This window comes from Sarcophilus harrisii, chromosome 1 (genome assembly GCF_902635505.1).
Source record: "Sarcophilus harrisii chromosome 1, mSarHar1.11, whole genome shotgun sequence".
Classification (NCBI taxonomy): domain Eukaryota; kingdom Metazoa; phylum Chordata; class Mammalia; order Dasyuromorphia; family Dasyuridae; genus Sarcophilus; species Sarcophilus harrisii.
The window spans coordinates 341,237,711-341,254,540 of NC_045426.1; the positions used below are offsets into that span (position 1 = coordinate 341,237,711).

General features: G+C 36.0%; 1 protein-coding gene across 2 annotated transcripts in view; it reads right to left on the reverse strand.

The window, feature by feature from the left end:
• LMF1 (lipase maturation factor 1) overlaps nucleotides 1-16,830 on the reverse strand; it is a 739,963-nt gene that overhangs the window by 53,047 nt on the left and 670,086 nt on the right. For both annotated transcript variants that reach the window (XM_031945746.1, XM_003761989.4), the window contains exons 7-8: nucleotides 13,472-13,655; nucleotides 4,408-4,561 (exon numbers count right to left, since the gene is read on the reverse strand). In XM_031945746.1, the coding sequence (XP_031801606.1) occupies nucleotides 4,408-4,561; nucleotides 13,472-13,655 (338 nt within the window). The remainder of the gene's footprint in view (nucleotides 1-4,407; nucleotides 4,562-13,471; nucleotides 13,656-16,830) is intronic.

Below are 16,830 nucleotides of genomic sequence, written 5' to 3' on the forward strand. Positions count from 1 at the left end.
GAAGGATTGATGTCAGGGAGTGCACAAACATGACAATCTAGTGTTTCTATCCAGAGTTGCTCTTCTTTTGATTCTCTTTAGTGTAGTGGAGACTTTTGGCCCCAATGCCAGGGAGCTTTAGTTGAGGGAGCTTTGTTGTGCCACAAACCTGTGATGTACAAGTTACTGCCCCATTCTGGGCCTTGATTTGTCCATTGATAAAATGAGAGGCTTAAATAGGATAGAGTAAAAGGCACTTTTCACAGAATCTTAGAGTCAGAAGGAGCCCAGAAGTTATTCAGTCCAAGTATAAAAAACCCTTCTACAACACACTTAACAAGCAATAATCCAATTTATGTTGAAGCCTTCCAGAGAACCTGTGATAACACCTTTTTGGTCCCACAATGCCTTTGTATAATGACAAAGGAAAAGCTTAAATTTGTCTCTTTATGGCTTTTAGTTTTGTCCTTTGTTGTCAAACAGAACAAATCTTATTTCTCTTTTGTGTGACAGCTAATAGTTTCTGCACCTTCTCCCACCTAAATATCTCCACTTCCTTTCCCAGAATTTTCCCACAGCTTCACTGGGTATGAACTTATGGCTATTCACCATCTGGACTGCCCTTTTTTGGAAGGGCCATTCTCCAGTTTACCAAAGTCTTTCCTAAATTATGTTGTCTCGAAATGAACACAATAATGAACTCTGTGAACTATTAACTACTCAGTCATAGGCACTATCCATCTCTTAATGCAGCCTTTATCTTTTTTTTTTGGCTGTCATATTACACTATTGACTCATATTGAGCTTTCAGTTAACTAAAACCCCCAGATGTTTTTTAGTTAAACTTTTGGTAGGTCATGCTTCCCTCATCTTCTACTTGTAAAAGCCAGGTTTTGAACTCCAGTATAAGACTAAATTTTTATTCATTGATCTCTAGATCAATTCCAGAGTTCTAGCCTCTAAAGATCTTTTTATATTTTAATTCTGTGATTCAGTGCGTTAATTATTTTTTATACCTTTGTATCCTCTATAATTTGGTAAATATATCACCTATGCCTTTCTCTGAGCCATTAATTAAAATGTTATAGAGAGGAAGACTAAGCACAGACTTCTAGAAAATTCCACTGAAGACTACTTTCCAAGCTGACAAAATCTTTTTATTTTTATTTATTTTATTTTTCTTGATATAAAATCTTTAATGTTTTAATATTCACTTGAAAGGCTGGTCCATTGAGTTCTTTAGACCATAGCTCTCAAGCCTGAAGGGACTTTAAAGTTCAATCCTTTAATTTGAGAAATGAGGAAACTGGTGCCCAGAGAAGTTAAACTTGCCCAACATCACACACACAGAAGGTAGCAATGGCAGAATTTAAACTAGTTCTGGGATTCCATGTTTAATTTTCTTTTCATTACCTTATGAACTTGAGTCTACCTATTCAACCAAACCATCTAACTGTAGTGTCAGTACTATACCCCTTTCCTTGATGTATGTATGCCAATACAAATACACAAAATATACAAGGATATTTTGAGAGACTTTGCCACATCCCTTACTGACATCTAGGTAAGCTAGCTCTAGATCACTTCCTTGATTTACCTGTCTTCAAACTCTAGTCCAAAACAACAACAAAATAAAACTAACTTGTCATGACTTGTTTTTGATGAAGAAATGCTAGCTTTTTGTGGTCATTGTATCATTTTGTAGGTATTCATCATCCATTGTCTTAATAAATAAAATGGCACAAATCAAAGACAAACCCCATTGATCTTAAGAGTTTTCAGGTTAGATTTTCTTCCATTTGGGAGATCTGAGTAACATCTCCTTTTATCCAATCCTTTGGTACCTTTGCTGTTTTCTATAAACTTTTAGAAATGATTGACAATAGCACAGCCATCACATTTACCATTTTCTTTAATATGCTAACTTGATTCCTTAAGTCACACACTCATTAAGGACAGCTAAGTGCTCTGTCACTATTATCTCTTTATGTGTTTTGATAATCAACTCATCATTAGATAGTCTTGTGCTGAACTTTCCAGTCCTAAAGATCATTTTAGTTTTCAGAGAAAAGAGAAGCAAAAATAATACCTTTTGTCTATTGTTATTGTCCCATGCATTCTAAGCAATATAATCTTTTATTCACTTCGATTTTTCAATCCAACTTAGCTTTAAAAAAAGAAAGCCTATTTTGTTGTCCTTAATTTTCCTTGTCAGCCTTAGCCTATTCTGAACATTAGCACTTCTGACACTAATTTTTACAGGGCCAGGCCACATATTTATAATTATCTTCTGTCATTTACCTTTGCTTCTATCTTTTAGATATGTCTTTTAAAAAACCTAAATTGGTGGGTTTTCTATGCATCCACATTGGTAACTTTAGACCAATTCCTCTTTTTTAATTTTTTACCATAACTGTTTCTTTCCTTTTATTTATTTATTTTTTTAACCTTCAGAATTTCACCTTTGGGCATTTCTTATCACATTGGGGCTGACTTCTTGTATGGAATTTTACTTCATTTTTTCTCTAGAATTCTCAAAATCAGTTCCCTAAAAGTCTAGGAAGGAACCAGGTCTTCAGACTCTTCTCTGAGAATCATCTCTTTTTTGTTCTTTTTTTTTTTTCTTTTTGAAAGAGATAATTACCTTTATGGGAAAAAAAAAATCAAGAAATAATTAGCTGTTCTGCTATGAGTGTGTGTAAAAAGGTGAATCCTTGAGATATTAATTGAAGGCTCAGTCCTGCTTCTTCCCAACACCATTCTATCAAGTCTCTGTGCCAGGTTTAAAAACTGCTTTTGAAATACTTCTTTTTTCTCTGTCTACATAGTCTGCAGTTTGCCCCAGTGTCAAGGCTGTTTCTTTCTTTATCTGCCTCTGTTAATCTTTGCCAAGGTATTCTGTACCATGTTTCCTAGATTTCTATACATGAACAGGTTTTCTTGATAAATTGCAATTTGCCTTACACTTCGCCCCACACTCTGCCTTTTGCCTACCCTTTTTCTTTTGAATTAGGAATGTCCCAGCAAAGCCACTACTACTCAGTAGTACCTGTGAGGTAAACTTTGCCTCCTTACACTAGGATATTTAATTCATTCTTGTTACTCTGTGCACTTGTGTTCAGACATCTTGGATCATCTCTCCTCTGAATTTCTGTGTGTATCTATTATTAGAGAACAGGTAAACTCCCGGATTCTTTCTGGAATTCTATAATGATTCCAGGTTTTTGGCAAAAGATAACTTGTTTCCTGATTCAGAAGAAGTTCTGGGGAAGTAAATGAATAAATATAGGTAGACTCATAAGGGTTCATTCCCTGACAGGACCAGTGAACTGCGAATCAAGCTATATCAATTTTCCATGGTTTCCCCTTTGAAAAGGAAGCTTTTAATGGTTAATTATTACTGATATTCTTGCAATATTCTGAAAGTACATTTAAAGTTCTGAAGATCTAGGTTGTAGGAAGGTTAAAAAAAACACACACACACACTTATCATATGGCCATTTCTACCGATTTGCAATTTCTATTTCTTTTGAGGAATGATGCAGGTTTATTAAATACTTGAGGATGGTAAGGAGTAAGAGATTCATTCTCTTTGCAGGTCTTCAAAAAAGACCTTGAGTTTTAAAAAACTCAAGTAAACCTCATCTGTCCTTGAGTGCAATTATTTGTTTAGACATAAAAATTTCTAGTAGGGCACTTGAGTGGCACAGCTGATAGAATGGCAGGTGTGGAGTCAGGAACAACTGGGTTCAAATCCAACTTCAGGGACTTACTAGTTTCATGACCCTGGATAAGTTACTTTACTCTATTTGCCTCAGTTTCCTCATCTGCAAAATGAGCTAGAGAAGAAAATGGCAAGCTATTTTAGCATCTTTGCCAAGGAAATTCCAAATGGGATCATAAAGAATCAGATATGACTAAAAAATTACTGAAAAACAAAAACAACAGAATTTCCAGTGGCTGACTAGAATCTAATAGTTTTGTGAGTCAGGATTTGAATTTAAGTCTTTTCATTTTAAATCTAGAGTTTTTTTCTACTGCAGTTCAGCAATGCTACATATCTGGAATTAACCCTATATACTTTCCCTTGAGGCTCCTGGAGAATGCTATATAGATAATAATACATATTAATAATAAAATAACATTATAATAAAACAACATGACTTATAAGGAAATGTTTTGCGTAACTTCACATGTGGTTTCTTAATTGTGGGTGAGGATAAAGGAGAGAAACTAGAACTCAAAAATTTTAAAAACAAATGTAAAAAAATTGTTTTAAATATAACTGGGGGGGAAAATACTAAATAAATAAATAAAATTTTATAAAAAGGATCAAGTGAGACAGAGAGAGTCCATCTGGGAAAAAAAGAAAGATAATAGAATAAGAAGATAAATTTGGATAAAAAATACCCTGAATGTGACTCATACCTTCCAAATGCTCCATAAGTGTTGACTATTCGGAGAGGGTTGAATGAGGTATTCATAACTTGATTGGAATTAAACAAATTCATAATCACAGGAATGCTTAGGTAGGCAATCAAGATACCTAAAGAGACATTTACCAGTCTTCGAACCAAACAACCTGAAAATAAGAGAAAGAGAAATGAGTTGAAGTTTTCAATTTGGATTAAAAACACTGGAATGGCAATCTGCATACATGGGTTCAAGTTCTGGCTTCACCATATACTAATAGTGTGACTTTGAACAATATATTTTACTCTCCTGAGACTATTTCCTCTTCTGTAAAATGGGCATAATAATTCATTTGAGAAGAAAGTATTTATAGAACCTAAAATGCTATGTACACAGTTGCTGTTATTACTTCCACCTCTTTCAAGGCTAAATTTATTTTTTAATTATTAGATTGCAAGTAATGTGGTTATCTTATTAATATATTCCAGAAGCTTGGAATGGCCTCTAGGACTCTACTTTTCAAGTTCTTAGCCCAAATTACCAGTTTGTTATATAATTTTCCCAAAGCTGCCATTTTCTCCAATATTAAACAAAGGGGCCAAACCAAATAATACATGTTTTAGAGACAGCAGGGAAAATAGTTCAGTTGCATATGGCATATGAATATAATGGAATATTCCTGTGGGATAAGAAATACCAAATATGAGAAAAATTCAGAGAAATATGGAAAGAAGAAATATGAACTGGCACAGTGAAAAAGGGAGAGCTAGGAGAACAATATACATAATGATGTCAATAAAGCAAATAAACAGCAAACGAGAAGGAAATCAAACTGAGTAATTGTTATGACTAATCTTGGTCTCTGAAGACAGGTTATAAAACTTATATACATCCTCTTGGCAGGGAGATAAGGGTCTGGGGAAGATGGGGGAGAGGGGGAGGTGGGGCAGAATGTTGCATAGCATGTCCAAAGATAGTCATTACTCTAGACATATTTGTTTAACTATTTTTCTTGCTTAGAAGGGAAAGTCCCCTGCTATAAGTATGCTGATAAATAACTGTGATTAAATATGAAAAAAATACAACTTTAAAAAAAAGAAAAATAATTCAGTTGGAGCCCACATACTCTTTTAAAGAACATTATATAGAGGCCTTAACCCCATTTGAATGAGAATGGATGGAGGTAGAATTGACTGAATAGGTCATCAAGTCACCTAAAGAAGAATAAGTATTTATATTATCCTACTACTTGCCACTAAGTGCTCTATAAATATTATGTGCTAAATGTTTTACAAATATCTCTTTTAATCTTCACAGAAATCCTGTTGGGAAGCCATTTTGCAGTTAAGGAAATTGAGGCAAATTAAGGTTGGTGCCTTCTTCTAGGTCACACATCTAATATCCAAGACCAGATTTAAGGTCTTCATAAAGAACTTAGTTTTTTTGACTCCAAGCCCACCTGGCTAAGATAAAATGCCTAGATGCTTTTATATAGAAAAAACAATCTTCAATTAACCAAATAATGAAACACTTTAGACTAAGAGAATAGAGTTGATAGGAAGTGTTCAAATTGGCTGAGCAAACTTAGTTATGAGGGCTTTTAGATTGCCTATAAAATAGAAGACCAGGTTATTTAAGCAGCTGGAAGAGATGGGGATCCTAGCAAGTGAGTGACAAATGAGGAATTTCAGTTAAACCCCATGAGTCACTTGGAGGAAGAAAAGAGCATTTTGGTTTCAGCCTTGGATCCCTTCCCCTCTCAATACCGCTTGGCTGGAGGACTCTGAATTTCCAAAAGGTCTGGAGATATTTTCTCCTATCTCCCTTCCCCTCAGTATTCTAGCATTATCCTCCCTGAGACAATGTCTGCTGGCACGGTCTGCACTGGGTACCAGAGAAAGACTTGGTATGAATTCACAGGGTTTAAAGGAGACCATGCTATATCTAGAAGGAACTTCTTACTTAACTCTCCTTGAAATGAAGGAAAGGAATTTCAGGAACCAGGAGTTGAATTACTCACTAAGTTTTAGCTGACTTTCCTCTGGTCTTTGTATGTACTGATGGGAAAACATGTCACTGACTTAGGCAGGGGTGGAGGTGGGCATGGGGTGGGGCATATTTTATACCATTTATTTATTATTATTTAATTTAATTCATTACATATTTACATAATAATTTATTAATTTAATTGTTTATTATTGTTTAATATTATTATTATAGTATTTATTTATACTATGATATCTAAATTGATTTTCAGCTCACAGTCAAGACAGGAAGAACCCAGCTCATGAGTTGTATGGTAGTAACAAGATAATCCCTCTAATTCCTTAGGTTTGCCCTCCAGTAGCCCAACTTTAGGCTGAGGGAGAGTTGAGATTGAACTGGATATGCTGCACATGCCTAATCTGTCTGTTTACAGACATCTGTACTGTTATGTTCTCCAAATTGACTTTTTCTTTGATTTCTTTCAGATTATTCAATTGTGGTTCTCCATTTCCAATAAGGTCAACTCGAAATTGCTTTATCTGGAATCTAAAGTTTTTCATAGTCTGGTCTCAATTTATGCCTCAAACTTTAGCTTTTTTTTCTCATCTATATAAACACTCAGCACCAACCAGACCATTTGGCTCTTTGGTCGCTTGAATAATAATTATATATATGCTTATCACTGAACTTTTTGTTCAAACCTTTTTTTTTTCCTACTATTTCCTTATGTAACTGAATCTTTCCCATTCTGTTCTGTAATAGGCTGAACAAAAGTGAGTTCTGTAGGAAAGATAATGACTAATGCAATAACCAACCACAATTCCCAAAGACTAATTGTGAAGCATGCTCTCCTGACAGGGAAATCAGGGACCCAAGATGCAGAAAAAGACAACCTTTTTTGGACATGGTAAATATGATTTGTTTTGTTTTACATAGGCTTATTTGTTACAAGTTTTCTATTTCCTATTTTTAATTTTCATATGGATGGGGAAACTTGGGAAGAGGGAAAACTTAGTAATAAAGTTTAAAAAAAAAAAAGAGAGAAAATTTTAAATTCCATAAAAAAATGAAAAGGAGGGAAGGAACATAATGAAATTTAAAGGGAAACACAGACAAGCAAGACAATTTCAACTGAAATATATTGCATTTATCATATACATATATGTTTAAAAAATCCAAACTGTATATAATATTCATGATTTCACATATACTCTTCTTTTTTTTTTTCTACTTTATATATAGAAACATTCTTTTTTCCCTCTGCTGTTAAATTAAGAATAAAACAATGAAAAAGTCAAGTGTAGAATATGAAAGGTGTGGCTACATTAGCTAGGTCTTATTGGAAGGAAAATTCCATAGGTGTCAATAGTGCGACACTACAGCTGAAAAAGATGTCCTCTGTTGGTCTACAGAAAGAGGAAAATTATTGTTTTTCTGCTCTCTGTTCTGGAAAATTCTGTCGAGGTTTCAGTAACATTGTAGGAAGGGCACTGAAAGTATGGAGTAAATTCAGTTCATGACAAGTGAGATGAAGAGGATCTATAATGAAACCATGCTGCATAAGGATCTAAAAAATCTTTTAAAATTTCTTTTAATCAAAATTGTCCATTTTATATCCCATGATTCTTTCTATCTCCTGTTTAGTCATAAATTCTTCCCTATTCAGATATAATGAGTAATTTTTTCCATGCTCCTCCAATTTGCTTAAGATATTACCTATTATGTCTAAATCATGTACTCATTTTGAACTTTTCTCGGTATACAGTATGAACTTCCTTAAAGAAGACAAAAGGCCAGAGTAAGCAAATGTTAAAGTCACATAATTAGTGGAACACAACATATAAAAGAGGACTTCCACAGGGCACCCTATAGATGTGCACCCTGTTCCAAAGATGTCTCACTATTCTGTCTGGAAAGATGCACCAATTTCAACCTGCCATCAAGGGGAAGGGGTTGGGGGGAAGGAGGGAAAAAGTTGGAACAAAAGGATTTGCAAGAGTTGATGCTGAAAAATTACCTATGCATATATTTGTAAATAAAAGCTATTAAAAAAAAGAAAGAAAGATGCACCAGTTAAAGAATTTTGATTTCTTTATATGTCTTGATTTCAGATTTTTAACTACTTACAATACTGAAACGTTATTTTATAGGAAACTATCATATCACATGAAGTGAACTTTCTAGGATAGAACTCTATGCACAGGTTTATTGGGATGACCACTTCTTGCTCTAGTATATTGTATGTAAAGGATGTTGAAGTATCAAAATGGCAAGAAATAGTATTCTGGGAAGTATAAAGTATCTTCAAATATCTGGCCTGTTTTCTTGAGAAATCCCTGGGCATGTGAAATAAGTTCTTCCTGGGACAGAAATGAGGTGATAAAGAAGGTAGGTGCACATCAGCCCACGCTTAATTAGCTTCTCCTCTGGGTTAAAAAAAAAGACCCCTATTTCCTTTTTCATGATTATCTGTAGCCTAGTGATGCCAAGTTCAAGTTCACAGCCAAGCTTCACACCCCCAAATAGGCCTCTAACTCTCGCCTTAATGTGATATCCTAAATCTTGAGATTCTGGACTTGCTGGAGAAATGAAGATTAAGCATGTTTTTAAGGTTAGTGCCCATTTAATGACTTGCTTAATTAAGGAAGCAAAGGGTCCAGAATGTATGTGTCTAAACTATTATAATTCCCCAAAGATGATCAGAGCTGAGCCATGGGATCAGTGGGAAATAGTGGGAAACTACAAGTAATGAGGTACACAGAAGGACTTGGCTCCCCACTGAGCTTTTAAAAAGAAGGCATTTGTAGGACTGATTCATCTAACCTTGTGACTTCACTTCTCAGTCTCCAAAATGAGCCTTGTACCACGTGCCAGCAAGCCTAAACACCCGCTGGTTGCAGATGGAAAGACTCAAAGAATTCAAACAAATGGAATATATCAGCCCTTTAATTTTGTAAGAAAAAGATAGACTTTTGATAAATATATCTACCTATATCCTAGCACAATTTGTTTATTCACATTATTTTACATTTAAATATCATTGTAAATATGATTGCACATTAATACTATGTATTTACTATCAATATTGTTTTATATTTAAATGCATTTATTACTACTATTAATAAATAGCTAGTATCCCCTTAATAAAAACAACTCATTCCTATGGTATTTTAAAATTTACAAGCAACTTTCCTCAAAATAAGTCTATTAGTTAAGCTAATAAGTAAGATATCCTTACTCCAATTTTATAAGATGAGGGAAACAAGGCTCAGTGGTGCAGTAGGGAGAGTGATGGACTTGTAGCCTAGAAGAACTGAATTCAAATCCTGATCCAGGCACTTACTAACTATGTGACCCTCCTGGGCAAGTCATTTAACTACTCTCTATCTCAGTTTCCTCATCTGTAAAATGGGGATAATAACATCACCACTCTACATGGTAGGTGCCTGTTGAGAGTCAAATGTTGTGATCCTCACCCTATTGTTCAAGATCAAGCAAGATAACATATGTACAATGCTTTGCAAATCTTAAAATGCTACATAAATGAACTGGGTCCTAGTCCTCATTTATGTGATAGCTGCTACATCACCTTGCATGAGTGACCTGACCACTCTGAGCTTGTTCTTTCGTCTAGAAAGTAATTCATGTGAAAAAGTTTTGGGGGTCTTAGTGGCTTTTAGATTTAACAGGAGTCATGATTGAAATGTGGCAGCCAAGAGGGCAATCTTTGCATAACTCCTAGCAAAGGAGAGGGCAGTTTTAGCCAATAAGACATCTGGAGAATCCTAAGTGCCTCATTTTAGGAGGACTGAGATACAGAGTGGGGATGATAGAGTGAGCAGATGCAGCAACAGTAGTATACCAGCAGGGGCAGCTAGGTGGCGCAGTGGATAGAGCACCAGCCCTGAAGTCAGGAGGACCCGAGTTCAAATTTGATCTCAGACACTTAATACTCCCTAACTGTGTGACTTTGAGCATGTCACTTAACCCAATTGCCTCAAAACAAAACAAAACAAAAACAACAGTATACCAACAGAATAGGGTAGGAACCATGCTACATCAGAACTTGAAAAAAACAAAAACAATTGGGTTGTTGAGCCTTGGGAAGAGGTTTAGAGTAGGAGAATATAATATTTGTCTGTAAATATCTGAAGGGCTTTTATATGAGAAAAAGATTAGCCTACAATACTTGGCCTGGGAGAGTAGAAGGAGGAATAGTTGAAGTGGCACAATGTCGATACTGAGGTTTGATGGGAAGGATAATTCCCTAATCTTGAGATATTGGCTACTGACCAGCCCTCACTGAATGCCCACATGTCAGGTACTGGGTAGAAGGAACTTTTTTTTTAAGCACTGATTGGCATTAGGTAACCTTAGGTAATATCTAGCCTAAATACTCCATGTTGTATCTGAGGAAATTGCAAAATCAAATCTATAGAAAGTGAGATTCTTTGATTCTGCAATCACCAAAAAAGCTCAAGTCACTGAAGTCTGGGTAGGTATTATTTTTTTTACTTAATGATAATAATGATGATGGGATGGGGAGTGGCAGCTTCTAGGGGAAATATAGAAGTAATCCTGAGGCTCCCTAACTTAGAAGTGCTATTGTTCTAACAATCTGTCAACGATCCTAAAGTCTACTGGCCTTAGGAATACTATAATATAGAATATTGCTCTTGGCAATCATTGCTGACTGCCACATAACAATCTGTTGGTCAATGATAATAGGGTTTCCAAGACAAATGGTGAGACACATACCAGATGACTTCTCAACCCCACCTTTAAGCCATAAAATTCAATATTGAGATGCCTACCAGATCACTCCTCAGTCCTACCTCTAAGCCATACAATTAGAATATCAGTGACATGAAGAACCAGCTCTCTCTATCTATAAATTTATCTTCTTGTTCTTGGTCCTTTGCTTAAAAAAAAAAAAAGTCTGCTTCAATTGGTGTTATAATTATAATAAACTTTGTCCTTTGACTAGGAGATGGGTTCAAGCCTGCAAACTCTGGGTTGTGTTCCCAAATGAAGTTCAGCGCAGGGTCCCCTCAATTCCCCTAGGATTCAGTGCAAGCAAGGAGTTGTGTGAATCCCTTCTGGCAGCACAGAGGTCCTTCGTAAAGGAATTTACAAACCCAAACTGACAAAAAGAAGTTTATTATTGGCATTCGGAAGTCAGCCTTTGCTAGAAAGACTGAATTCCTTGGTGGCAAGGTCCCGACAGAGGGACATAAAATTTTTAGCAGAGAAATCCTGGCAGGAAGGTAAAGAGGGTTGGGGAAGTCAGCCAGAGAAATCTCACCAGGAAGGTAAAGAGAGCATAGTCCTGTTAGGGAAACAGAAGAGAAAAATAAAGAGGGAGTAACATTGAAAGAGAATATCATTTCAGCGGGTAGAAGGTTGCAGCTATGCCAAGGGGAGAGAGAGAGGTTCCTTGGCATGGCATATTAGGTCCTCTGCAAGGAGTGAGCCCCAAGTTGCCTCTTTTTATAATTGAAACCTTGGCTAGAAGCTGGGGACAGCTCTTTATGGGGGCTGGGAGCAGTTTCAGCTAGAATCAGAATAGAAAATCTTGAAATTGAATGAGTCTCTGGACTAATTTCCAACTCAACAGGGTTAGGAGTGGTCCTGGACTCAACTGGTCCCACCCAGATAACAGAATGAAACCACTTTATCCTGATTCCCTGAGATGGGTCTCTCCCCCTCACAGTCAGAGAGAGAAAGAGAAAGAGTTTTGGGGCTTCCCTTGGCAATGACACTGGTCTGTGACACTAACCTTTTGGGGTCTCCTTTGAATCTCAACAATAACAATGATGGCAGATAGCACTTATGTTGGGTTAGAAGGCTCCCTGTATGGGCCACCAAATGTTGGGGAGAGGGAGTGTTGAACCCCAAAAGCATATTGCAATTTCGGCCCAGTGTCCCTGCTTGTCTCAAAAAAATTTGTAGGTTTAGACTCTCCAACTCAAGGGGTAAAGATTTTATGCTGCTAAGAGCAGCATAAGAGTTTTTAGCAAGGAAAATATGTTTCAGCGATTAACAAGGGGACAGACGAGAGAACTAAGTTTCCTAGAGGAACTCACAATTAACAGGGGAAGACATGTTGAGTCCATTCCATAAAGTGGGTTAATCCTAAAAAGGATTTAGGAAGTTCTTTTACAGGGGGAATGTAACTTGGGATGAGGGTGGGGATTATATCATATTTTTGCTTTCTGATTAGATAACAGTAACAGTGGAGTTATGATGGTTTGGGTTTTGTCAATGCAAAGAATTCAGCTAAGAATTCTACCTTGGCCTGGGGTGGGGCTGTAATAAGTCACTTAAAGAACAAAAGATCCAATTAAAATCAAAAGGTCAAGATAGTGCTCCTCCCTGCTTGCCTCAGGGAACTTGGGCTGTAAATTCTGGTTTTCTCCAGATAATGCTATGATCTGAGGTTTGCCCAGATCAAGGGTGGGGGAGAGGCTCTTTCTGCTCCTCATCACTAGAGATTATATTTTATCCCTAATGCCTAGAACTGTACCTCCAGACAGACAAACTGGATGGCTCTTCCACAGAAATGCTTTCTAAAGTGTATCTAAGTAAGCTCCTGGAAAGCCCCATCCTCACACAACCTCCTTCCCTGGCTGGACTTCTCTTCCTTGGAAGCCACTACCTCTTCATCCAAAAAGAAGGCTTTATTACATCTCAGAATGAGAAGGAACTTCAGAGCTCCTCTCCTTCACCTGGTATAGAAAGAGAAACTGAGGCTGACAGGGAGGTGACTTCTCCAAGACCACACTGTGAACTAGTTGGAGAGCTAGGAACAGACTCCTCTCCTGAATCCCAGCCCAGAACACTTACTGCTGCAATAGCCCATGACAGTTTTTGGGCAAATAGGATTTGAGAAGAGAAAATTCAAGAAATGACAACATTCAATATAGCTAGAAAGCATTTTAACAAGAAGACTGCCTGACAGGAAGCATAGCCTGTGCCCTCCAGGTAGGTAAATGCAAATCACATGTAAATTTCCCACAACCCCTTGTACTATACCTGGATGTGCCTTTGGGAAATCCTGGTGGAGACTTTTTCTTCCTGGGAAGTAACTTACCATATCTCACAGGGGGCTTATTCTCCTTGGCCTCTTCAACCTGCATTTTCTGGACTCGATCTTTAACCTCTCCCTGCTGAGAGCCAAACAGAAACCCCAAGGCAGCATCATCAAAACAGGCAATACTGGGAACGATGGTCAACCAGTTAAGGAAGCTCAGGTTTCCACTAATGATAAGAATCACCTAAAAAGAAAAGAAAAAAAAAACTACTGAAAGTAGAAGCAGCTTTAGTAGCTGATAGACCAGTTTTTTTCATAAGAAAAAAAAATAGAAATAACAATGATTATGGCATTTTCTATTTCTATGGCACTTTATGGCTTAAAAATGGCTATGATTTTTGGAATGGTACAATCTCAAAGGAATCATAACGTCAAGTGACCCACTGGGCAATGGAGAGATGCACAATGGCTGTAAAGAAGCAGGAGTGTATTAACAAAGATGATCCACAAGTGAGAAGTGATATCAAAAAGAGTAATTAAAGACATGTGGAACAGGAAATGGAAGGAGACTGTTCAGTAGCAAGAATAAGGTGTGACAGATGGACAGCCCATATTCTACAATGGTAGAAAGAGTCAAAGGAAGGCCTCCATTGTAATGGATGGATTGTGTTGTTTTAGAAAGAAGGCTGGATTTAGAGCTGGAAGATGCTGAATTTTAATTCCAGTTCTGCTACTTTCTATAGCTTTGATTTTTCAGTTTCCTCAGAAACAACGTAGAACATTTAGGCTAGATATTACCTAGGTTCCTTTCAGTTCTAGATCTTATGATAGGAGTTTCAGAAAAGTAGGTCTATTTCAAGTGCTATTTTTTTCTATTTGCATTTTTTATTGATGTCTTTTATTTCCATATCACCTAATTTCCAAATCTCTCCTTGCCCTTTTCCCCACTTAATGAACCTAGCCCTTTTAACAAAGAACAAACAAACAAAAACAAGATTAGCTAATATGAAAAAAAAAGGAAAATGATATATGTTGTTACATATGTGGGAAAACTGGGATTGTTGGTGAAATTGTGAACTGATCCAATCATTCTGGAGAGCAATTTTAAACTATGGAATATTATTATGTTATAAGAAATGACAAGCAGGATAATTTCAGGAAAATGTGGAAAAACTTACAAATGAAGTGAGCCCAACAAGGAGAACACTGTACACAGTAATAGCAATATTGTTTGATGAACTGTGAATAGCTATTCCTATCAATACAATGATCCAAATGAATACCCAAAATCTAATGACGAAGCATACTATCTACCTCCAGAGAAGTAAGTGATATTATCTGAATATAGACTGAAGTATCACTTTTTTTCTTTGAGTCTTCTCATTCAGAACATAATATACAGAACAAAACACAGAAATGTTTTATATGAGTACACCTATATCTGATTGCTGTCTTAGAGAAAAGGAAACAAAAAATAAAGGAGGAATAGAATTTGGAACTCAAAACTTAAAAAACAAAAAACCAAATGTTTGTTAAAAAGTTGTTTTAACATGTAATTGGGGGGGGGGGAGAAAATATTATATATTAGAAATTAAAAAAAAAAAAGAAAAAAGAAAAAGGAAAAGCTGTTCAGCAAAGCTATCCAAGCCATAAACCTGATCTGACAATGTATGTAACATTCCCTATTTGTAAATCCTCTGACCTGTACTGAGAAGGAGGAAAGACTGGATTTTCTCAAACTGAAAGAATAGTTAACTTAAAATGATAGGATCAGGTCCAAAAAAATTTTGACAGGCTAGATAGTGTCCCTTCTAATGCTGAAATTCTTTGATTCTAGGATAATATGATTGTGATCATTGATCATTTCTAAAATCATTTCAACAGTAGCTAAATGAAGCTTAGGCATTTGTTACAAGTGCTGCCTATAATGACCTGACAAGTTTTTAATGTCTTTACATAAGGTAACCCATAATAGTATTTCAGGACTTTATAACTGAAGAAAAATCGATTTGATTTTAGTTAAGTGAAGGGATATGTAAAGCTATATGTAAATTTGCAATGTATTAACAATAGGGTCCTTGGCAAGTCATCTAACTTCTATGTGACTCACTCTATTCCCCTAAGACTTATCTTCCAAGTCCCACACCAGTGCTATAAACATAATAGGAGTTCTCAAATCAGGAGTTCTCCCTACTGATGAGATTATAAGCCCTTTGAATATTTACATAAAAATGTATGCTAAGGAACATTCCTAAACATGGAACATTGTGAATAATCAGAGGGAGTTGAAACCAATAATTTTTTGAGCTAACAAAAATCTTGTTCAAGGAAATAAAATATACCTGATTTTGCCATGATATCAGTGAAATTAACTTAAAGAAAAATCAAATGCATTTATGGCCTTTTTTCCTGATCACACTTCACAAAGTAGATGGCACAGAGTAGTATGTTAAGTATGAAGTTGTTAGGAAAATTGAAACTCCAGTAATGCCATGAAATTGATCTCAGTAATAAGAAAACAGAAGTCAAATTTCCATATGTTTATTGTCAGGTGTCGAAATTTGAAGGCTATTACAGAGAGAAGAAATTAGACTTAGTCTGTGCTGTCCTAGAGGTCAGAACTAAGACCAATGGGGTGAAGTTACAGGGAAGCAGATTTCAGTTTAATATTAAGGAAAACTTCCTTACTACTGGAGTTCTCCAGAAATCGAGTCGCCAACTTGGGAAGTTAATGAGTTCTGGAAGACCAAAATCATTGGGGGAAAACTAGATGCCCTCTACAAGTCCTTCTAACTCTTCAATTCTATGATCATTTCACAATTAATTACATCTAATTTTTTAAGGTTTATTAAGGAATTTTTTTAAACAGTAACTTTGTGAGGTGATCAATTGTTTTCTAAAGAGGTTGAAGAAGATTAAATTGATCACATAGTTAGGAGGAAGGAGGGTTAGGCCATGGAACCATATGTCCTGATTCTTAATTAAAAACTCTTTTCTCAACATTAAGATGCCTTTTTATATTATTAGAACATTTAATCTTCATTAAAAAAAAAGAATTCCAAATGAAAATCATTACTCTTTTGTTATTTGTCATTAGAGAGACATTCATTTTTGAAGAAAGAACTAGTCTCACAGCCAAAAAGACCTGAAGTCAAGTCTCACTCCTGACACATACTGATGGTATGTTCTTGGACACATTACTTAGCTTTTCAGTGTTTAATGCTCTAAGATGGTTAGATGCAGAGAAGTACATTGTGTTAAAAAAAACTTCTAGACTTCTAGCTGTGGTGTGATTTGATTTTTTATTAAACTAGCGAATTTCATTTTTTTAAATGGAAGCTTCCCTTTTGGATTCCCATGAATTTATGCTAATCTTGAGCCTTGGGAATTTCCTTGGCTACAGAAAACACCAAGATGAT